General features: G+C 31.8%; 1 protein-coding gene across 4 annotated transcripts in view; it reads right to left on the bottom strand.

Annotated features, from left to right (window-relative positions):
• The window catches only part of LOC143044914 (protein NDNF-like), a 65,888-nt gene that overhangs the window by 14,468 nt on the left and 26,344 nt on the right, over positions 1-25,076 (bottom strand). For 3 of the 4 annotated variants that reach the window (XM_076217164.1, XM_076217160.1, XM_076217163.1), the window contains exons 2-3: positions 7,821-7,870; positions 3,316-3,552 (exon numbers count right to left, since the gene is read on the bottom strand). In XM_076217164.1, coding sequence (XP_076073279.1) covers positions 3,316-3,545 — 230 coding nt within the window. In that variant the 5' untranslated portion in view covers positions 3,546-3,552; positions 7,821-7,870. The remainder of the gene's footprint in view (positions 1-3,315; positions 3,553-7,820; positions 7,871-25,076) is intronic. The other variant, XM_076217165.1, reaches the window with a different exon arrangement.

Genomic DNA, 25,076 nt, shown 5'->3' with positions numbered 1-25,076 from the left:
TTGTTAGTATAAGATTTATTATATGTAATATAAACAAACGATGGAAGTCGTAATTCATTTCGTTTCGCCATTCAGATGAGTCTTCTTCCTTAAACACTATCATAGCATTTAATAAAATTGAGAATGAAAACGGAGAATATGTCAAAGACACCAACAACCCGACCAAAGTGCAGAATACAGCCAAAGGCCACATATGGCTATTCAAAGTAGCGAGAAAATCACGCACCCGGCGGCGGAGAGCTGGTCCCTACATACAACAGTTGACTTATTTAGCGAAGATGCAATATTCGCATGTATATAAAGACACCTAAATAGAAGCAAAAAACAATATTTACAAACTTTATAAGGCTTATTTTAATGAAAACGAAACTATTAAAATGTCAGTTTATACCGTTTTTCTGCAGGTTCTCTGGTAAATGTAAAAAATAATTTTAGACCTTTGAGATGTGCCCTAAATATGTGATGACTTAATACAAATTCCAATTGGCTAATTTGTATAAAATAATTATTTCATAAACAACATTTTGATATACAGGAGTGACAATTGTGAACAGCAATAATAACGAATCTGCAATATCATGTCTCCCTGGGCTAATTACATATTAAATCTACAATACTATAAAATATAACACATTTCTCAATATAAAACAAACAATTCCAAATAAAAACAAATATCTCGGTGTTGGTCAATCTTATTTAAAAAGACACGAAATGAATGATTTTAATGTTTTAATCCTTTTATGGGATAAATGAGTTTATTTATTTTGTAAAAGGACAATAATACCAGTATATCAACTGTACACACTAGAGTAAATTTACTTAAGTGGATAAGTCCATTCACAACTTTCTCATAGTCTGATTCAACAAGTAAAGCCTTTATTGAGCTATGATACAAAACAGAATAGATTGTATGGTTTTCTATCACTTGCTTAAATCCGATTCAGTTGGTTTTTTTTTGCTGTTAGATAATTGTTTCATTGGCAATCATTACCACATCTTCTAATTTTATAACACGCATTGTACATAAAAATTAAAGTAAAAAAATGTGTACTATGCACCATTTAATGCTGAAAACCATCCATCCCAATTTAAAAATTGTTACGGCCAATTTTTCCTATATTGCTTCACAGCGGGTTTCAAACAGATTTAAATCGTTTACTACTGCTTATTTCTAAACATAAATACCTAAAGACATCTTAAAACCGGAATTTTGATAGATTTTAGCACATTTAGTGTATTTATCCAAAAATATCAAAGAGATACATTCTTAACTAAAACCAAAATCTATTCCAAGAAATTCATAAATTGTTTTCAATTTATTTTAAAAGATGGCATTCGATGCATTTAACAATAATACATACAATTGTGTACTTAGAAGTGTATGTCTCTTCAACAGTAATAAGTACTGCATACCACAGAATTTTCATAGGGGTTATATATTAATTTTGAGTAATGTTATATAAGAAATACATTCACTAAAAGCTTAATCTACTCCAAGAAGTTCATAAAATTTTTTTTTTCAATTTTGATAAAAGATGACATTCGATGAAACATTTTACAATAATGCTTACACGTTTTTGTCTTAATTTTTTTGTATGTCTCTTTAACAGCATAATATATTGAATATTATCATGTACATTGGATATACATTTAAAGTAAAGATCAAATGAAACTAATTGGTAGCTACATTTTGTACTTTCAGGCCAGATAAGACAAAATAAGATTTGTACTTCTAAGCCAGATACGACAAAATAAGATTTCAAAAACAAACTGAATTTACAGGACCACATCAAAATATAACTTTTACTTCTAATATTCCTTTCTATGTCCCATCCTCCTGAACACACATGACATATTTGCCACTGGACGTTACGCAACAAATCTTCAAATCAATCAATCATTTTTCTCCAAACGTTTCAAGGTCATATCATTTCCCGAATGTCGGGCTACCTGGTATTGTTAATTCTAAATTCATGATATATTTGCCACTGGACGTTAGGCAACAAATCTTCAAATGTTTAAAGGTCATACTATTTCCCGTATGTCGGGCTACCAGGTATTGTTAATTACAAATTCATGAAACAAACTATCATTTTCAATGAAATAGAAGGTATAACTGAATCAATGTGCTATGTACAACTCCATCACATTAAAGCCACCAACCTGCTATGTACAACTCCACCACATTAAAGCAAGATTATACATGTGTTTATATTCGTTTTTTTATTTCATTAATTTTGGGTCAATTACGTAACGTAAGAACTAATTACGTAACGTATGAAGACTAATTATTAAGTTGGATTGCATGTCTTATTTCATGCATCTTTGAATCGTTCTGTACTCGCTGATCGTAATTTAACAGCATATACATAAGTGCTTAGATGTTTATTTACCTGAATCTATTTCTGAGATTACGATTCAATCCAAGACCTCTTTAAGGTGAATTGTTACCCTTGTTATGTCACGTGCTCGAATTCAGAATGTCATTCAATGACATTCCTTTACACCTTTGTTCATAAAGGAAACCAGATTGAAGAAACATCAACCAGTCAATGAGTGCAACGGAAGTTCCATTTTTAAACTATCATAAGGTTTGTCAATATCCCATTCTTTATTTAATTTTCAAGTTGTAGAAAAGCTCAAATACAGAATGCTATCTACTTTTTTTTCGAGATGCACTTGCTTCAATAAAATTTACATTTATGGCGACCGAAGTTACAGTTTTGAATTCGAAACAAAAAGCCAATTTGGAAAAATCCATCGGCATCCGAACAACAACCGAAAATCAAATAAGGCAGACAGCAACTAACGGCAACCGCAATTGACAGTATGGATATAGTATATATATATATATATGCTGCACAAGATAAGCAGATTTTTTCCTAAATATTATGAAGGAGAGTTTTCAATGTATACAATGCTAGTGCTTGCATACCATCATAAAAATGTTTTTTTAATTTTCTAATAATATATATCATATATCGTTTTAGAATGAAAATATAAAAGACGCTGTCTGGAAGGTCATCTTCGAATTGACAAATTTAAAACATTTCATTCTTTGCACCGACAGCAGATATTTAGAAAAGAGAAAACATGAATAGTATCAAAATACAACTATTCGGAAAATTCACCTTGTAAAGTTCATTGAAACAATTAAATACAATTACGGCATGCAGGGGGTATATATACTGAAAGACCAAAGACATTTAATTTCCCGCAATTTTTGAAGAATAAAAAGATACAACCTCAATATTTTTTTTAAATACACATAAATCATAAAATTAATACTACAATTAACCAACAATTTGAACTCACTTGATCGTTTCGTTGACTAGAAGATAGGCTTTTACCTCCGATCCCTCCGGAAGTACTTTGTTGGTGTCATAAGTAAAATCAACAGTGTTTATATCAGTGTAGAATTCTTGGCCGGTCTGTGCTTGTTTTGAAGGGAGGTTTCGTGCAGCAATTCGATCTGACATACCAATTATAATGACAAGTTTCACAACGGTTATTATGTACTTTTTACAATTAAAATCTCGTATCATTGTGAACCTGAAAAAAAAATAATATTATATACATGTAGTTTGAAATATTTAACGTAAGTGAGAGGTTAAGCTAGCTATAAAATCAGGTTAAATCCACTTTTCTACATAAGAAAAGGCCTGTACCAAGTCAGGAATATGACAGTTAAGTTGTTATCCATGCCTTTAGATGTGTTTGAGATTTTGATATTGTCATTTGATTAGGAACTTTCCTTTTTGAATTTTCTTCGGAGTGTAGTATTTTTGTGATTTTTACTTTTTGTTTATTCACAAAATTGTTTATTAACTTGTGTATATGACAACAAAGGTTATTATATCAATCATTATCAAAATAATTTGTGAAAAATCAGTAACCTTGTCCTATAGTAATGAAATGAAGTCAAGCTCATCACCAACATGTATCAATCGAAACAGAATATGTCTATAAAGTTTAATCAGTTGATTAAAGCTATACACGACGTAAGTAAAATAAACCTCAACTTGACATCAGACATTGACCAAAAATCTCATTTCTCAGTGGTTACAATAATCATTCAAAGTATCATCAAACAGCTGATCTTAAAATCGCTGACTCAACATTATGAAGTTCAAGGCCAAAAGTCAAACCATTTCTTAATACATAAGCTGTGATACCAGTAACGAACAATTTAATGATAAGTCGGTATAATTAGGAACCTTTCAAAATATAAACAAGACACTAATAATGTGTACCGAAAAAAATCAATAATTCATATTTAAGGAATCGACAAATAGATAGAGACTGTCCTGTACATCAGAAATAGCTTGCTCTAGTACACCTAAACATTAGTTTTAGGTCAAATATCAAATCATTCCTAAATCAGAATAAGTAACGAGTCGACAAACGAATGGACTGAGAGATCACGATGGGGCACAAAAGTGAAAGATTTTAATTTCAGTCAATGTCTTATCTTTTATTGTTGTAGTTCATCGAATTGTGGGATAACAGTAAAACATAATAAACAAGACAATGATTAGAGTATAAACATGTCAGATGGTTACATAAAAATATATTTATCTAGCTATGACTAAATGAGAAGATGACTTGTAGTTCGCCCCCAAACACAAAAGATGTATATGAAACCATTCACCATTCAAATTTAACTATGAAAATGTTTTAAAAAGATTGACCGACTGCTGCACGCTTTATGCCAGTGACAAATATTTCATGCATGTTCAGGACCATGTTGTTGCATTCTAATGACCATGACTCTAATAAATATGTTCGAAAAAAACTTTTGTATACAAAATGGTAAGCGCAACGTGCAAGAAATCAGAAAGTCACAGACCATCGTGTTTTTTTTTTTTGCTAAAATAACGGTTAACAGAAACAATCTGTAGAACATCGTGGGATTTTGAGACTTTGTTTAGCCCACAGAGTAAACATTTTCAATATCTATCAAACGCACATTGCTGTAGTCTGTCATCCACACTGATCGAAATAGTAAATTAAATGCTGAATTTAGAAATAAGCTGCGATTCTGTGATACTTTTCATTTGAAAAAGAATGTCGGAAGCAGAACATTGATAACACGTGTCAATTACCATGAGGTTTCATTTTCATTAGTATGTCACTGTGTCAGATCCTTGTTATCTCTTTACGATGTTCATTTGTTTCTGGTGTAACTGAAAAAAGTTTGTTATCTCTATCTTTTTAATAAAAAAAAAATAATGTCTTAGTTATGCCTCAAGTATTTCCAAAATTCAATTTGCCATGCGGATTTCCACTCCGGAAATGTTCCCAAAATAGGGAGACGAGTTCATTGATCTACTCGGTCCACTAACAAGAAGAGTTGCATTACGGTAGGTCGTAAACTCTGCAGCAAAACATATATTTTAACTAGTTGGTACTATTAGAATTTGAAGTGTTCGTTTTTAATGTACGGTTTAATGTGCATGCTTGTATCTGGTCCTTTCGCAAAGGTGTTAAAGTTTTATACTTAATTTATTTTTCATATGAAATTTGTAGTGATAAACTAAAGTAGGGCATATGTTTACTTAAGAATACAATCAAATTGAAACAATTTTTTTACATGTATAAATTAACTAATCTAACACTTGAGACATAGCCAAAATGATAAACGAAACATTCAATTAATCACACATCTGCCTTTTTAAATAATAAAAAAAAATATTAATTATATAAAATGAAATGCGAAACAACTCCCAGACAAAAATTATATAACGCGATGACCATTTAATTTAATAGGATTTTAACGAAAGACGAATAAGTAAGTTTATCGTTTTACAAATTACTAATTTTCTTCGTTTTGCTTATGAATAGGTTGAGGTCAACAGCATATACATTTGTACTCTCCGACTTAACTGAATCATTCTATCATTCTTATCTTTTTGTGAAAAGTTATTAAAACACGAAATTTTTGTTCGAAACTTGATATATCTAAATGATGTTTTACTCGCATTACAATTGTGACAATATATCTAGCAAAATTATATAAAAAAAAAAATTAGGTGAGAGAAACTTTTCAAATAAGCTTTCACTATAATAGGTATAGAGCTAGATATGAAAAACTGAATCTTTACTTGTCTCATGTTATGGATGAAGTGGTGCGTGTTGTATTTCGTGAAAATATGAAACTGAAGTTGCAGTGGCATATAAAGATATAAGAAGATGTGGTATGAGTGCCTATGAGACAACTCTCCACCCAAGTCATAATTTTGTAAAAGTAAACGATTACAACATGCATCTTTCAATTACTCAAAATGGTAAGGTGTCATCAATACATGAAGTTTAAATGCTCTTAAACTAAATACACTAAACATAAAAATGCGATCAGACTGCATAACTTATTTCGCAAAAATACGAAACTATATAGTATCAAGGGCTTGCATTTTTCAATTACTCAAAAAATTAAGAAATAATCAATACTAGCTTCAAACAAAATAGAATAAACCTTAATATGCATCAGTGGCAAGGACAATTGTTTTCCAATTACTCAAAACGGTCAAGTATATAATCATTCAATACCAGCAGTGGCGTAGCTGGGTCATATTTACGTGTACGCCCGAACCTTGGCAAGGGGTCTGAGGGGTGACAAACCGCTCAATGCCAACCTCCCTGCTGGAAGTGGGTTCGAGGGGAAGGAGCCCCGAAAGCGATCTAGTAACATACTTTTGACTCTAAATGGTATATTTTTATGTTTAATTTTAAGAACTTATTCATCGTGTTAATTGGAACCTAACTGACATTGGTTTTAGAGAAAACGTTCAAACCAATATTAGTTTCAAATTGTTTAAATTCGTGAGTGAGCATACAATCGACAAAAGCACCTTTTAATGCATGAACACGAAAAAAATATTTCTTAGAGATGCAATATAAAAAAAATTCTGGAACACGATTTCTTTCCACAAGAAGTGAATCAATTTACCAGTCTTTTCCAGGAATTAAAAAAAAAAAAATGTTCTTTATTATATTTTCTTGATCTGGAATTTAACGTGTGCCAATATATCACATTTTATGAAGGTTTATAAATTGAGCATGTAAAACAATTAACTGCGCAAAGAAAAGTCCAGCTATCAGTAAAGAACAGAAAAATGAACGAAAACAGATGCTTTCAAAATTTTGCTTTAGACATAGAAAAAACAAACTTCTTCCAAATTTTCATAAAATTCGATGAATGTTCGACAAGTAGTTAATGTAATTAAGAAATAAAAAAAAATTAAGCCCAAACTGTGACCACTTATTAATTGCAGAAAGAAATACCTTTTATTCGTAAAATGTGGGGAAAATTAAAGAAATAATTTCATTATTATATTGCACTTGATACTCTTTTGATCATAAACAGTTTTTTTTTAACAGAGAGTCATTCAAAAAACTTTGTCCACATTCGGGAACCTAAATATTGATGGTGCTGACGACGCTATGTCTCGCTTTTGCACATGCTCGACAACAATGCAAACCGCATATCGAATCTGAGTAGATAATGAATTGCTTTAAATATAAGAAAAGTACGCAGAATTCACAGTAGATTCAGACTTTTACAGAAAATTGGAACAAATATATGAAATGAACTATTTGATTAAAGTAGTCCCTTTTTTATTGAAAATTACAATCCATTGAAGAGAGAAGCACAAGGCTAATGTGCTTTTGACCAGTTTTTCTTATTATATTTAGATAAAAAACAAAAAAATTCAAAATTCAAGTGTACGCCCGGGCGTTTTGACGTAAACGTAGCTACGCGCATGACCAGAAGTTTAAATGCTTCGAACAAAATATAGAATAAACAAATATATGCATACCTTCAATGAAGCAATGCTTCGTGCATCTTGTCCTTCACATTGCTGATCATCTATAAAAATAAATCCAATATTAAAAGTTTTGTCAAAAGCACTTTCCATTGCGAAGTTACTTCAAATATCGAATACGTACTCCCAAAGTGCATCTTGTGCTATTTAAACGCTATTAAAAGTTAGCGTATGTAAATCGCATGATATATATATTGTAAGTATATATGATATTTTTTTCAGAGATAAATCTCCGAAAGTATTAACTGCAGTCTGCTATCGATCTCATCTATCGTCTGCCGTAATCAGGAGAACCTCCAATATTAATGTCACAGGTGAAGTCAGGACCGCAGCTCAGTAATTTTGCTAATTACTATAACAATAGATCCAATACACTTGGGATCTATAGTTAGATCAATAATATACGATAATATAAGATGTTCAGCCGAAAAGATAAAAATTAATAACACCATCTTAGCTGGGGACGTAACGACTGCATATATCATTTAAACACACTCACAATTCTAACTTTAAAAGACAGATGATATACGTAATACATTTTCTTCGTTTGAAGATATATAATAATAACACGAAAATTATACACATAATTATACCATTTAGTAGCTTACTTAAATTTTTGTCTCCATTTAATATTCATTTTCTGAGCTATACCTTATATTAAATATTTTGACGAAGCACATTTTTCCCAGCTCAAAACGTATAATTATCTTCCCTAAAATATAAGTACACAAGCCCCAATAAGATGACTTATAACATAACACCTGTGAATTGTAACCTTTACAAAATCTTATTAACAAACTGTCAGTTTCACCAATGAAATAATTTCACTTCTAAATCAACATTTTATTGGACATTCGATGAGCTTAATATTGACATCTTTATAACATAAATTAACATTTAACTTGTTTCTTTCATTTGTTAACGATTTATAACCAATTGTCTTTGTGTATTAATTAGGTTTTTCTAACCGTAGAAAGTGTATTTTAAAGTTTGTTTGACAGAGGTTGTGTGCAACAATAAAAGCACCTAAATCATGGTATTGCGTAAAACACCTGGAACTGTTCATGAATTATGAAATCAAAACACCAAATTTGAAAAAATAAATTAAGTCAAGTTATGCAATTCGCGTGTGCAGTAAAGCTAAACAATAGAATTGAATCAGTAAAACAGATCTCGTCAGTCCGGAAATTAAAGGGAATACCAAACATGTATTCATATCTTGAGTTACATCCCGTGACTTCAAAATAGCTTGATGTGATTGGTCAAGAGTAAACATCCTAAACAATGCCGTATCATTCTTTATATTAAAACGGTGTAAAAAAGTAAGTCATAATACTTTATGAATGTTTCGGATATGAAAGAACAGATTCGTTGATGTTAATTCATTTTAACCGGTTTTCATGTGGGTTTCGAAGCAACTTTTGACCCTGTAGCGCAACTGAACGTTTGACAATACAGCCAGCAAACTATGGAGATAAGCTTTCGATATAAATCAAAGCATAGAGTTATATTTACATATAAACAATAGTTATCTTCATTTTTCTCGTATTGCTATCGAAATTATTTTATTCAGTGGACCAGGCCAGCCTGCTGATACGTTTGGTAAAAATCTGAAATGTCCAGATGCAAAATAGGTCCCCCCACCAGTTACTAAAACTAGTTAAATTCATCAATATGAGTCCTTTAAATGCATTAATATCCTGCAATTTACACCCGACACTGGAAATTTTAGTTGTTAAAATCAAAATCATTGTCTCTTCTTTTTCAAAGAAATCGACATAGTTTCAGCGCGGACCGCAAAGTGGACCCCAAATAAACTGTTGCGCGAAAAGCATTACAGCTTGCCCAACATGAAAGCAGGATATAGAAAATCATTCGTTGTTGTTGAGATCTAATAACGATATCTACTATTTTGTTATCAGAAACACAATCATTTTGATAAAGATTTCAGTGTACAACTGATTTGCTTTCCCTGATTACCAATCAAACGTTAGATCAATCGGTAATAACAGACTGCCTAGACTAGTGAAGGTCACATTTTTTACAAAAAACTGGGTTGAATATAAAACGCAATTATTGAAATCAGGAATAAAATATCAAACGCCAATCAACATTAAACGAGGAACGATCTCACACAAGAGGCTATAAAGACTAGCTATGTCTGGGTCGAGTTTATCAGTAAACAAATGTAGTGAAATACTACATATTGGAATCTATCCAGCCTCTTTTACAATGTTTCATATGGCTACGACGCCATGGGTACTGAACGATTGTAAACAATAACAAAAGTGAACTTCAGACCGGCCTGAAGATCTTCACGACAAGACAGTAGCACTTCATGATAACATATACAAACTTCGAGACGAAAGAAAAGAAAAGTACAGATTGTTTAATTATTGATAAACTTTGGAGTAAAGAAACACACATGGTAAATCCGAAAAAAAATTGGGTGCAAGAAGTAGTAAAAGTAGTTTAATATAAGTACATAAAAACAAGGTCACCAGAATACTGTTATTTAGTGCATAATACTGATTCAATTAAAGCAATAACGTCATTTTGCGGCAAATTTATTTATATGAAAAGTAAATATTTTCTTCATGTGCAATAAAAACGTATGCTTTGATGTCTCACCGACTAGTATACTAGTACGAGGATTTCTGTTGATATCTATAAAAGAAAAGTATACATTTGATCGTCATTTTAAAGTTTTTTTTAATTCTATTATATTTTTGGAAAATCAGCCTCAATTTCTCGGTTATTGTCTTTGATTGCGAGAGGAATCAGAAACAAAATTACATGAATGCTAAAGATAAAGCCTTTGAAATAAAGCCCTGCGGAAATGTCATACATTGTTTCAAGTATTGGAAAAACAAGTTGAACAAGTTCAGTGCTTTAAATTTCATTGATGATCGTCCAAATTTGGAAAGCTGCAAAGTTATCTGCGCTATCTGACAGAACTGTAGAACTCTTTTGGTTTCTATACTGTTACAGAAGCTTATTGACGTCTAGTTATGTCATTATATTTAAAAAAAAAAAAAACCATTGCCGTTTTTCTAAAGACATTTTTTGTCATATTCTTCGACTAGTAAAATGTATTGGTAAATGCATTGTCAGGCAAATAATGATGCACTATTTGGACATCATTGAGCAGATACATTATATTGAAAAACTTTTCATAGAGACCAGGCTTTAAATGTGTACGCCAAACAGTCGAGTTAGGTCTACAAAAGATTCATAAGTGACGCACAAATAAAACAGTTTTAAAAAAGGCAATACAAAGTACATAGTAAGTGAGTACCCAAAATTCCGAAAGGTTTTTTGCGAAATACATGTATACAGTTGAAGGAATCTATTCCAGTGGTAGAAAATCCCGAGTATTTCGAAAACTTCACAAAGTTTTGTAAATAGTTTACTTACGATTATGACCATATCAATGATAATATATGTCAACACAGAAGTGACAGCACAGAAGAAGAAGGTTAAATGGAATGGTAATTGGTAATACCTTATTAATTAAATGCTACAATTACTAAATGTTAAAGTACGGAAGCAGTTTGAAGTCTGATACTGCAATTACATATGCTAAGACACAAGATAACAACACAAAAGTGATAACGGAGTCGCTGTCAAACCATAACCACATTGGCTTTTTGACCTTCATCATTACTATTAGCAATTAAAGATTATTTATGTTGGACAAACCACAAGACGATAGTGCCAATATATAGTATCGTAGTAACCTTGTACAGTAACCCCAGCAAATATAGGACACACAATAATCAATATATACCTTTGTAGTTAGCTATAGCATTTAGTTGGCGGCGTAGCAGGATTTAAGGCTTTATCAATTAATACAAGTGATTATTTTAAATAGGGCATAACATGTACAAAATGTAGCAATATATCAAAATTCAGTGGACGAGTAACTAGGGCATGTAACTTCCGTAAATAAGGATCAATTCTCTAATTGGATAAAGTTTAATTCATCTCTATATGTAAAGCAAATCAGAGAAAACAGCTAAGTATAACCAAATTTTGTTGATATTTCAGAAACTGAAAAAAGGGGGGGGGGGGTTACCACATTAGGGAAACCAAAACAAGAAAACTTGTGTTGAAATATGTAAAACGGTACTTTATGAAACATCATCCGACATGAGTTAATAAAGGAAACAAACATATAAATCATATTAATTATTGCCTTAATCATCATGACTAGAACAAGCTTGATCTTAACAGTGTGAGGTTCAAAAACATAAATAATTAAAATGTTCTTCATTATTCATTCTTTTAACAAGAAGGTATCAGATAACATAATGTATCGAAATATTTAATATATCTCTCTTAAATTAATGTCAAAGATTTGATTTATGACGATTTTTTCACGGTAAGAAAACATCAAAAATAAAGGGATAAAATCAATTACTGCTAGTCTGATTGCGTGCCGAATTTGACAACTTAATGAACAGTATCATTTAACTCCAAATGGGTCATAATCACTGAAATTTTCTTTCTGTGTTGGTGGGAATAAACTTGACGAAAAAAATATCCGAACTCTAATTGATGAGCAATAATAATAATAATTTTATTTGCAAAAATACACCCATATGGGTCAAGCAAACACAAATACAACATTTAATACAGACAGTGAAGAATTACAAATATAAACATAAAAAAAAACATAGTTATAAATGGTAATTAATGTAGCCTTTGATGGACATGGACCTCATTTTCGCAATTCTAATGATTGCTTTATAAAGTCACCAATTTCTGTCAAAAGCTCAGATTTAGGAATTAAAAGTTGTTTTAGCTTTAAAAGTGGTTGATAATTTGTAAAATCAGGATTTAAATTATTAATCTTTAAAAATAAGCAATCTCTTAAAGTTGAGTTTAGTTTGCAGTATAGTAAAAAATGGTATTCATCATCAATTTTATTACAAAGTTTACATAACCTTTGATCTCTGGGTACATTTTTATATCTTCCCACTTCAACTTCTAGGTTATGGTCACTAACCCTTAATTTAGAAATTAATTGTCTGGTTTTAAAATTTGATTCTTTTAATAAATAATTTTCAATTTTTATCTCAGTTTTTATTTGACCATATAGAAATAATTTCGAACTGTCTGTTATAGAAGAAAGTTTATTCAAGACTTTTTTTGTATAAATAATGGGCATCAAAAGGTAGGGTAATACACCCCACAACGATAATTGTGAATAATTTAACAACGGATTTTCTCCGCTATTGGCTTTGGTAATAGTTTTTTCTTTCACCATTGTAACTCAAGGTCGCTAATTGGTTATTGTTCTAGACGTCGTATAATATAATTGAGAAAACGCATACTTTTTCCACTGAATTTTGTGCTGATGTCGAATCAGATATTCTATCGTAGTAAAAATACCTAATTTAGAAACAAACCTGTTTGGTGTTTATGACAGATAGTTGATATATAGTGTCTGCTAACTTCGTTCACAATTTGATGTTGTGGATATTACTGTTTATATATAATTATACCCCCGCTTTAAAAAAGGGGGGGTATACTGTTTTACCTCTGTCTGTCAGTCCGTCCGTCAGTCCGTCCATCAGTCCGTCCATCCATCAGTCCGTCAGTCAGTCCGTCCCATGAAACTTTCGTCACATTTTTCTCAGGAACTACACATCCACCCTTTCTGTAATTTGGTATCAACATTTATATATGTCAGCCATACCGTGTGATGCGTTTTCTGATTCATCACTTGACAACTTCCTGTTTACCGAACACTTGTCTGATTTTACACATGATAGCCAAGTTGAAAATTTTCGTCACATTTTTCTCAGGAACTACAATACAAGGATTTCTGAAATTTGGTTTCAGGATTTATATAAGTCAGCTATACCGTGTGATGCGTTTTCAGATTCATCACTCGACAACTTCCTGTTTACCGAACACTTGTATGATTTTACACATGATAGCCAAGTTGAAAATTTTCGTCACATTTTTCTCAGGAACTACAATACAAGGATTTCTGAAATTTGGTTTCAGGATTTATATAAGTCAGGTATACCGTGTGATGCGTTTTCAGATTCATCACTCGACAACTTCCTGTTTACCGAACACTTGTATGATTTTACACATGATAACCAAGTTAAAAATTTTCGTCACATTTTTCTCAGGAACTACAATACAAGGATTTCTGAAATTTGGTTTCAGGATTTTTATAAGTCAGCTATACCGTGTGATGCGTTTTCAGATTCATCACTCGACAACTTCCTGTTTACCGAACACTTCCATATTTTTACACTATTAATATTATCCACTTGCGGCGGGGGTATCATCAGTGAGCAGTAGCTCGCAGTTTCACTTGTTATGAACGACTTTACTAATTCGGAATATCTCCCGTCTTACTTAGTAATTTCGAAGGATGTATATTTTTTACATGTTATCAATGTTGGAATGCAAGTGTTCGAAACCTTAAAGTTTGTTGGTGGACTGCAAGTCCCCGAGGGTATTTTTAGTCGAGTTTTTAGCACAGTAGCCACTACTTCGGCACTGGCATGAACATGCGAATATTGTTTGACATTTGCATTTTGGAAATAATTTGGAAGTTGAGGAAATTATCTCCTTCTTGCAAACTAAGTGTTCGGGTTTGGCTATACTTCAGGTCTTTTCTGGTTTTATCAGCTTTTCATCGTTGATATTAGGTTTTGGATTTTCAAATAGTTTGGCCGTGAACTGCACAGAATTGCGCATCTGTTGCAGAAAAAAATGTACCATTAATGTTATTGATAAAACGCTGATACAGTCATCTGCTATTATGGCGATAAACTGTCCTTGAAAAAATCAACACTTTAAAGATTAAAGATATTTATCCTGCTGATTGAAATGAAGTATATATTGAAAACAATCAACCGAACATTGACCAAAGTGGAATCATTTGCATATACCGAATGCATATTTGATGCACTCACATTTTACACCATGATAAAAAAAAAGGTGGGGGGTCTGTTAACAATTTTACTATATTTCATGGTAATGTATGATACGTTCAGAATACAAAAGCATACGATACAGTATACCACCAGGGATCCAAGCTCTAATAAAAGATTCATAATTTGTCGCCAAAGACCTCAACGGTTTTCGGGTCATTAAGTCAAAGATCAAGGTCATACAACCTATACATATATAAGGAGACTGGGAAAGATTTGTTTCCAGACAATATCGTTTTCCTTCAAGAACGAATCGATTCGTATGCAGTGTAAATTAAAATCATATAAAGTTAATTTTTGTCTGGCTAAAAATACTTTTCTTAACCATGAGTAACTATTGAATGCGTTTTTTTTTTTTTTTTATAAATTTGAGCATTCCATTTGACGATTAAGACAAACAATCGCTCAATATTTAGCTTTTTTTTAATAAGTGTAAGCAGCGGCGGATCCATCCATTTTCAAAAGGGGAAAGTGGTGGTTCCAACCAAAATTCCCCATTCAAACGCATTGATCGTCTCCAAAAATGGGGGTTCGAACCCCGGACCGGGCTTCCCCTCTGGATCCGCCACTGGTAAATTGCATTTGACAATGTTCATTCGGCTTATGGCAATTTGAACTAGTATTGCATCCATTACATTCATAAAATAAAACATATTTTTAACTATTAGTCTTATTGCATTGTTCATCCAATTTTCGATTTTCACACACCTTAAAAATGACAAAATACTTCTTTTAAAAATTTGAAATTTGACTTATTTTGACTTAACATTTTTTAAGTGCTCTTTTCGATTATTAAGTATTGATTTATCAATAGACTGTATGCATACATACAAATACAAGAAATTGTATATCTTAATTATGGCTGTCAACAGATGGATATCACATATTTGCGAGGTTACTCAAACTTGATGTCGTCTGCTATAGATGACAAAAGACTTGATCCTTTTCGTTTTTTTGCGTTATCAACACCTGTGGTTTATAATTACAATTGTTTTATTCATGTCACTGCTTACTAAGCAATTTGTACACATGTTTTGCAAACTATTTCAATCATACATGCATAATTAAACAATCGAACAATTTGACAGTTAGGGAGCTGCCATTTGATTTTTATGGGGGGGCTAGGATGAAAAATTTTGTCCTGCATTTTTTTTTAGTTGTAATCTCTGTCCTGCCTTTTTATTTTTCACTCTATTCGGTCCTGCCTTTTTTTTTATTAGTTTATCCTGACTTTTTTTACCTAAATTGTCATCCTGCTTTTTTTTTTGCAAAGTGTCTCATCCTGCCTTTTTTTTTTACTCAAAACTCCCGACCTGCCTATTTTTTTCAAATTTCATCCTAGCCCCCCCATAAAAATCAAATGGTAGCTCCCTTAATATAAATATGCATCACCATGTTGCATTTTATGAATGGATAAACTAAATTTGTAAGGGTTGATCCCTTTTGTAGGAAAATGCATTACATTGCAGGAGCTGCAATCTGTCTATGATTTACTGCAATATGCTGTCTTGTGAATCAAAATATTTTCCGGAATTCCGACTTTGATTTAAGCTATTACATTAAAGGCGCAGGCAGACGACATTTAAACTCGTCGAAAAGCTGACAACACATTTGCAATAAACGATAAAATGAAACGAAGACGAACAAGTTTACAAAACAAGACATAGAAAACTAAAACTGAACAACACGAACCCAACCAACATCCCCTGGATATATACCCCATCCCATCAAAGGTTCTTGTATTTGAGGAATAATATTATCAATATTTTTAACCACCAATTCACCCCCAGTGAAGTTAAAATCATTGAACTATGCGCAGTTATTTATTAAACATCAATATCATCAATATTGACCAGTTCGATTGCGTGAAAACAATATATTGTGTAATATTTTTTATAGTTAGTTATAAATTTGTTCTCTGCTACTATAGGAAATGCGCAATCGTGGTTGATATTACGTCATACAGCATACGTAGGTTATCTAATGAAGAGCAGAGCAGTCAATTGTAAAAGTTTACCCTAGTGCTCTACATTTACACAAAAGGTCAATTGTTTTGCACAGGTTCACATAGTTTCTGTTTACTACTTAATCACAATGTTTCATGAAGGAAATATCATTTGGCCGCAATATACTACATACATACTATTCTATCGTAATAATTCTCAACATGAACTAAAAACTTATTTTATGAATGTGCGATAAGTTTTCTTTCATGAAAGTGCTTAGAAGTGCTATCTTATTGGCATCGCGTTCGCAGACACATGTGAATAAGGATCTCAATTAAAAAGAAAAAATATCAAATGCATCTTGTATCAATCTAATCGAAGCTATTGAAACCTGCATATTGCACAACCTGTTTTATTAACATGAATGTCAGAATTTAATTGATATGTCTAGCTTTTGGAAACTCCACTTTCTTAATTTCTGGTTTAACCCAAACTTTTTTTTGTGTATTATCATATTCTACCACATTGACTGTAGATTTTAATTTATTGGTTGAAAGATTATTTATATAAGTGTCTTGCGCAACATAATTCGGTATCCTATATTTTACCACTGGATCGGCACAGCTGCTTGTTTGGCCTAGACGTTCCCAAGTAATGAGTTTAATCCCTGCCTTCCAGTACTAGGGTTTGGCGGGATTTTTTTTTATACGGGGAAAGTATAACATCTTTTGTCATTCAATTGTAATAGTCGGCGGATCGCCTTCATTGTTTAATTACTTCAACAATTCCTTAACAGACAACTGTCTTCAATGACTATAAATTGAGATTAGAAATACGTGTACATTAAAATAATGAAGAAAAAAATATCACAAAACAAATGCTGTATATAAATGTTTTCACTAAACGTAAGTAAGACACTTCTGTAAAAACAGAGGTCATATCCAAATTTTGGTGGGTTTCGAGTTGCTCTGGTTAATGTTATGTTTTGTAAATTTGTTTGTTCTTTTTGTTAACTTCCGGGTGTTTTCTGCTATGAAGTTGTCAGTTTCATTCGACTTGTCGGACTGTCGAGCGGACCCCAGCAAAAATACAGAACTCCATGTTAAATTCAAATCTTAAAGTCCTCTGTCAAATGGCAAAAAAAAAAAACACCCTCAAACACATCAAACGGATGGAAAGACAACTGCCATTCCTGACTTGGTACAAGCATTTTCTATTTGTTACTTTGTTTTCAATGACGGTCCTGTTTTTGGACAAAGCATATACTCTATATTGATACTATAGTCCGAAATATAAGAAAGTGGCGAAAGATACCAATGGGAACCTTTTGTTACTTTACTTTTTATGTATACAAGATTCAGTACAATACATGGTCTTTAATAAGATACACATCACTTGAAAAATATAGATATTTATTTCTCGCATCACTGGAATCGGGATTAGCTCAAAAACAGAACTTTCCGCAATTATCAAGACAGATGTTATGACCTATTAGTCAGCAAAAATGGCTTAGCAAGGTAGTTCGAAACTAGTGCAGTATACCAAGGTTATTCAACTTGACGAATTTACAGACATTCAAATTACATTGTAGCATTATAAGTAAAGACATCATAGGAGATCAAAAGAAATAGAAAATTGAGGAAACCAACAAAGATGATCATATACTAATATACTTCAATACCACAACAGTTATATGTCTGGCGTATACTATTTTAATAGATATTAAGAAGATGTGGTATGAGAGTGCCAATGAGGCAATTCCCCAACTGGTTCATAATTTGTAAAAAGTAAACCAGAATAGGTCAAAGTGTACGGCATTCAACACGGAGCCTTGTCTCACACAAAACAGCAAGCTATAAAAGGTCCCAAAAATGATGTATCTTTAATGAGTATTTTTTTACAATCACCTGCTTGATGTCAATGCTTCTAGAAGTTTCCTCGTCGAGGGTATTACAAGTCAAGTTGTCAGCACAGAAGTGCTGACATTATTTATCATTGATATGGTCATTATTGCAAATACCGTATTCTGTTTAGAATACTTGAAATATTCGTCATTGGATGTTTATTTAGAAATAGAAAGAATTAGTATGATTGCAAATGAGACAACTCTCCACCAGATACCAAATGATACAAATTTAACAACTATAGGTCATCGTATGGCCTTCAACAATGAGCGAAAGCCATACCACATAATAAGCTATATAAGCCAGTGAATAGCATTCCAAAAGGTACACAATACATCGTTTTTGTGGAGACATCGAAGTCTTTGGTCTAATCCGCCGTCGTCATACAGACTTGTACACTTAAAGAATACAATAAACTGTAAAGACGGTACGTAATATGTAGGTAATAACATAGATGAATTAATTACCGTTAGTAGGCATGTCAGATATGTGTTCAATTATTGTCAGGTTGTATGTAAAGCTATAATAAAATCATATGAAACAATAAAAGGAACAGATCAAAGTGAAAAATAATCAATTTTTATATTATATAATCAAATTACTTATGAATCAGCAAACAAAAATGCTAATTATATGATCAATTATAAGAAGATGGGAAAAAAGCATCTCATTTGTTTGCAGGTCGACGAAAACTTTTACTATGATAAATCAAAAGGAATTTCGAAAAAGTGGTGTATATCGCGCGATATCTCAACATTGGACGTGAGATTTATCGGTCCCATTCGGAACTGATGCGGTTTAGTATTAACGTATTCTTCAAAGTTAAATGTTGAGAAAAATTATACATGAGAGTTGAAGTTTAATGTAATTACTATTTTAATATGGCACGGGAAATATTGAATCTTCTTTAAAAACCATCCTTCATTACTATTGTGTTGCTTAACATTGTTAGTGGTCAGTTAAAGCTTAAGATCTGTGTGGCACACTAACCCGTTCACTATATTTTAGACCAAATTATAAATACCTGAAACGCAAACCTGCAAGTTGTTCGTTTTTTGAACATTTCGAGTATTTTTTCTGTTACGATTACAAAACCAGCATGTGCATGCCAACGACGTAAAAACTGATTTGATTAAAACTAAACATTTCCAAAACGTCTCATTATGATAAAACAAGAGTGCGCAAGCTGAAATGTCTCACCTGTTTTATGGACCATGATTGATTTAATGTTGAAAATACTAAAGATAAATGTTTACTAGAATTATCACATTAGCTTAACATTATCGATGATCCATGACAATAGGGTCAAGGATAACATGTACACCTGACAACCATTCCTTTATATGCAATATATAGTAGACCTTTGGCTTATAAGATAAAGGAAATAGACCAAATTATGGAAACTTAGCATTGATCAATGAATCATGAAAATGAGGTCAAGGCCAGATGGTAAAAACAAACGGACATGTCTATATAAGAATCATTCTGTGCATCAAATATATATATATATTATTTTAGAAACTGATTTAACCAGGAAAACGTAACAGTTGTCAATGAACCATGCAAATGAGGTCAAGGTCAAATGATACATGCAAAACAAACTCAATCAGGAAAACTAATCATTAACCTATGAACTATAAAAATGAGGTCAAGGTCATTTTAACCTAGAAAAATATATAACCTTGCAATCTTTAAAAATACTAAATATAATTGAGTATAGAAGCACATTACTACATTAGTTTAGATTTGCAGACAAACGACTAGTCATTAAAGTTTATGAGGACAACGGGAAAATCCTTTTACACATCCGTCTGACTTAGCGCATTAAGTTGCTGCGTTTGGACGTTAAACATCCCCTACCGACCGAACTTATACATATATAATAAGAATTATACATTGATGAAGCAATAAATTTTCTAATGCTTAATTGGTGCTAGCGGTTTTATATCAACACTACCATTACTCCTAACGACTTGTAATTTTCTTTTATAGACGATCGTACTTAATAAAACACTCAACATACAGTTATCTGACTATATGATATGATCATTGCAATTGTCACAAAGGCAAATAATTTAATTTTGGATGTAACACGTCTTCTGATTGGCTGAGGTCGTTTGTCGATTATCACAAAGGCAAATAACAATGCAAATATCGCGATAAAACTCTTCACGAGACTTACGGTCAATACTTAACACAACGCAGGGGTTACTATTAATAACACTTAACCTTGTGATAAAAGAAAGACGCACCTGAACCAGTGGTTAAAGGGGGAGTCTAATTATATGCCAGATTAGAAATACAATAAATTTAAGTAAACCAGTACTTCTTCGTTTTAATTTTCAGTCACCTTTTTTCAAAAGGAAAAAATCAGAAAAATATGGGGGAGTTGAAGTTTAAATTATAGGATAGAATTATCACACATTTAACTATACACCTTCATTTTTATCTTAGTAACCTTTTTTTAAAAGGAAGAAATAAAACAAAAGTATGGAGGAGTTTAAATTATATGATAAGATAGCATTTATCTTTCATCATTTGTCGTAATTTTAGTCAACATATTTTAAAAAATAAATAAAAAAAGTTTACTTGGTTGAAGGATGGAAGATATGAATATAAAATATGTTCTTTTTTGAAAATCAAACATTTAGGTCGACCTGGGAGCTTGAAATTTACATCATTGTTTTCAGTGTTATGTGGTTAAAAAATACGAAACTGCAATCAACTGCACAAGAATGGAAGAAATGGATTGCTAAGTTATCAAACAATCTCGTCTTATTACTAAGTAGTAAAATTTGAAAATGAAATAAAATCGGCACATGCCAGAATCCGTTAAAGGATATGAAGCACTTTGGGGAATCTTATACAAAATGTCAATGTATGTTAAACAATTAGTCCACAAAATGAAGATGTTATTTGAGCATGTATAGAGCAGGATATATGCCAGTGTTCCCTTTCACCACTTATTTACAGCAACTATTCAATTACGATCATTACAAATCATCACCAGGCTTAATTGTGTTTAATTTGTATACGTTTGTAACAACAAAATATATAGATACTTCGATTAATAAGTTTTAGTGTGTTTATTTCATTTTTTTACAGCCATAAAAGAATGACTTACCTCTTTTAATAAATAACAATCTAATATGAGTATTAGGTAACTAGTTCTGGTCTTATCTGTCTAAAAGTTGGAAATACATGTATGGACTATCCTAAATTGGGATTTTAATGTCCGGAATGTCCTACCTAGTAACTGTCCATATTTGTCTGTATTTATAAACAACAATTTTGTACCCGATATTTTGAAAATAAATTATAAGTATATCATTCTGAATCAGACATAGTCATCTCGTAAATAAAACAAACGTTCAATTAAGATATACTTTTGCAATATAGAAACCTCCAAACATGAGTAATTTAATGTAACAAATATAAAGCGAATAAAAAACCTCTATTTTATATTTCATTTATGATTTATACACGTTCATAACTTATTTAGAGATCGTTAAAAGAATGTTAAGGGACCTGATCTTGCCAAACTGGTACAAGTCACGCAAGTGTATGTATCATATATCGAATACACCAAAATGAATATACGTCATTTGTTAAAAAAGTGTATATAATAAATTAAGTACTAATAGGGGTTAAATGAATGAGGTCATAGGATAAACAGAAAGTGCAAATAGTCATGATTGTAATTTATTTTTCTGACGCAATATAAATTCGATATACTAGTACGCATAAAATAGTGAAGCCAAGAACACTTAGAGTGACAGGAAAGGAAAGGTTTCTACCACTCGACCTCAAAAGCCTCGAGTTTGACAACACTTCGTGAAAAATCTTAGAAAAAGAAACTGTTTCAGACGTCTTGGCAATGACAGTAGACAGTATATTGTAGTTGCCAAAAAGTATGAAAAAGTTTACTTGTATATCTTCACGATGATTGAGAATTTAATAGCGTAGCTCACACTTTCTAAGATTAAGGATCTAAAAAAAATATTAAAATAGGAGATGTAGTATGATTGTTTATGCCACAACTTTTCATTGTGGACAATAACAGGTTACGGCCTTTAACTATAATAAATCTCAACCAATATGGCAAAATGCGAATCAATTTGACCCAGGCCTGATTATTAAAAATGAACAGAAAATATATATGACAGAGAGCAAACAACGACAACCAATGGATTTCAGGTTCCAAACTTGGAACATGCGCAAAGAATGTGGTGCTTCAGGTCTTGTGATTTGTAAGCGCTCAATTCTCCTCTAACTAAGAACATTGGTGTCGCAACAAAAGCATAAGAACAAACTGACAAAGCAGTTAAAAAAGAATTGACATATCTGAACGGGCCTTGGAACACAACAAATGACAAGAAATACAACAGATAGAAAGCATCGATCTAAGAATATTAAAATTTAAATCAAAATTGTAAAAAGTTATAGTACTTTGAATTATAGTTGTAAGATAAAATATGAAAATGATTGTCAATTTTTAATCTGTAAAATTTCAATTTTTATATATCATTTTCATTATAGCTAAACAATTATATGTTTAAGGTGTAATCTACCCATATCGTAAATGTTCATTTTCTGTACGGTTAGTCGACAGTGACATGTTCATTTGCAATGCAAAAAGCCACATAACTACCGCATTTCATAATGAACACCCACTCAGCAACGCAGTAAATAAAATAAAAACAAAGCAAATCAGACGAGCTTTCACGACATACTAAGGATAAATTTGATTGGAAGTTGCACTGAGTGGCTATGCATCAATGCTGAAACTATTATCTTGATCGAACTTAAAATTTTATATCAAATTCATCAGTGATATTGATATTTCAATAATATTATGCATATATCCGCATATTTTCTGTATTAAATCGATTAAATTTAATATTGTTTTTAGAACATATCGCCATGATTGAAAACTATTTACAAACATAAGATATTTAGGAACCCTTCAGTGGTTTTCTTTACATAGGTGTAAAAGCAATTATCATAATTGCAGATACATAATGACAGTTCAAATGACCCGGAAATATTTAACGTTGACCCGGAAACAAATCGGGGTGATTAATCTCTGTATGTGTTTCTGTATTATCTGGGTAGGCACTAGAAATGATCTGTTTTACACATGTTAGCAGAAAATAACATGGTGTACTTATATTATAAACGTACATAATTATTTGAGTGTCTGGGACAGTAGTTCGATATTTTTGAACCGAAATGGCCTCGAAATAATTCCGTTGCATAGTTTTCAATATGCCGACCACCCATTGCATTTTGAAAAAAAGAAAGAGAAAATGGAACGTTCAATTTGATCCTTTCTTAATTACCATTTATACCGTCTACTTATGCATACAGTATTTTAAAAGCTAACATTGATCTGAAAAGACGAAAAATAGAACAGAGCTAGCTGCTCTCACTGGAACAAGAAAACATGAAACGAAATAAACAATACATTTATACATCTTGTCTTGGTATATTTAGGCTTAGAATATGACTGAAACAGGTTCTTAATAAAATTTATCTGCCCTTCTCGCCCGACCATTTATGAAATGCTGGATGCCATCTTTCAACGATTCCTTGATACAAATTTCAAATGCGCATTTTTGGTTCATGATTCACGGCAGTTCTATGTCGATAGAGTCATAAAGAGGGTCCGCAGCTATAAATTATCGATCTCTAACTGCAATGCTGAAATAGATTTCTAGAATTCAACTTAGAATGCATGGATCTAATGAAATTGACAACTCAGAAGTCAGGCTACCACACGGTTCCAAATTAAAAAAACAAATATTCAATATTGATGGTAAGTAATTAAGTTATACATGTATGAAAGTATCTACTTGTAGGATATTCATTTGAGTCTCATTTAGATGTCTGAATAGAATGCATTGCAGTAGATTTTTTGCGATAATCCAGGCACATATCGTTGGCGTTTTTTTTTCCCAAGCCGAATATTTTGTAATTATCTTTGTTATCTCTTTGAAAAGAGTTTAATTAAACCAGATTATAGCACTTATCAGTATTTTAAAACTGCTGCTTCTTATGTTTTGTTAAGAATGTGCATTTGTTACCCACTAAGATAATGATTTCAGGTGGTGATCTCGATTCTCTATCATCAGCAAATTACAGATTTGATAACCTTACCCCGGTGACTAACCAACTCATTTTGGAACCAAGGCTTAAAAAAAATACTAATATGGAAATAATTTCGTACAAGCACAGTTTTTGTTTTAATAAAATAAATTGTTTTATACCTAGTTGGTAAAATGCACAATTTATTGTATTCGTTTCTGTAATACATTCATAAATCTGAGTTTGAAAATTTTCCACTACTGCCTAAAATCTGTACACCTCTAAAACATCCTTCACGGGACTGGTTATGACATAGTTATGTACCCCTTTAGAGCTTTCACAGCAATGAAA

The sequence above is a fragment of the Mytilus galloprovincialis genome, chromosome 9, assembly GCF_965363235.1.
Source record: "Mytilus galloprovincialis chromosome 9, xbMytGall1.hap1.1, whole genome shotgun sequence".
NCBI classification, from domain to species: Eukaryota; Metazoa; Mollusca; class Bivalvia; order Mytilida; family Mytilidae; genus Mytilus; species Mytilus galloprovincialis.
This window is presented reverse-complemented; position numbering and strand designations above follow the sequence as displayed.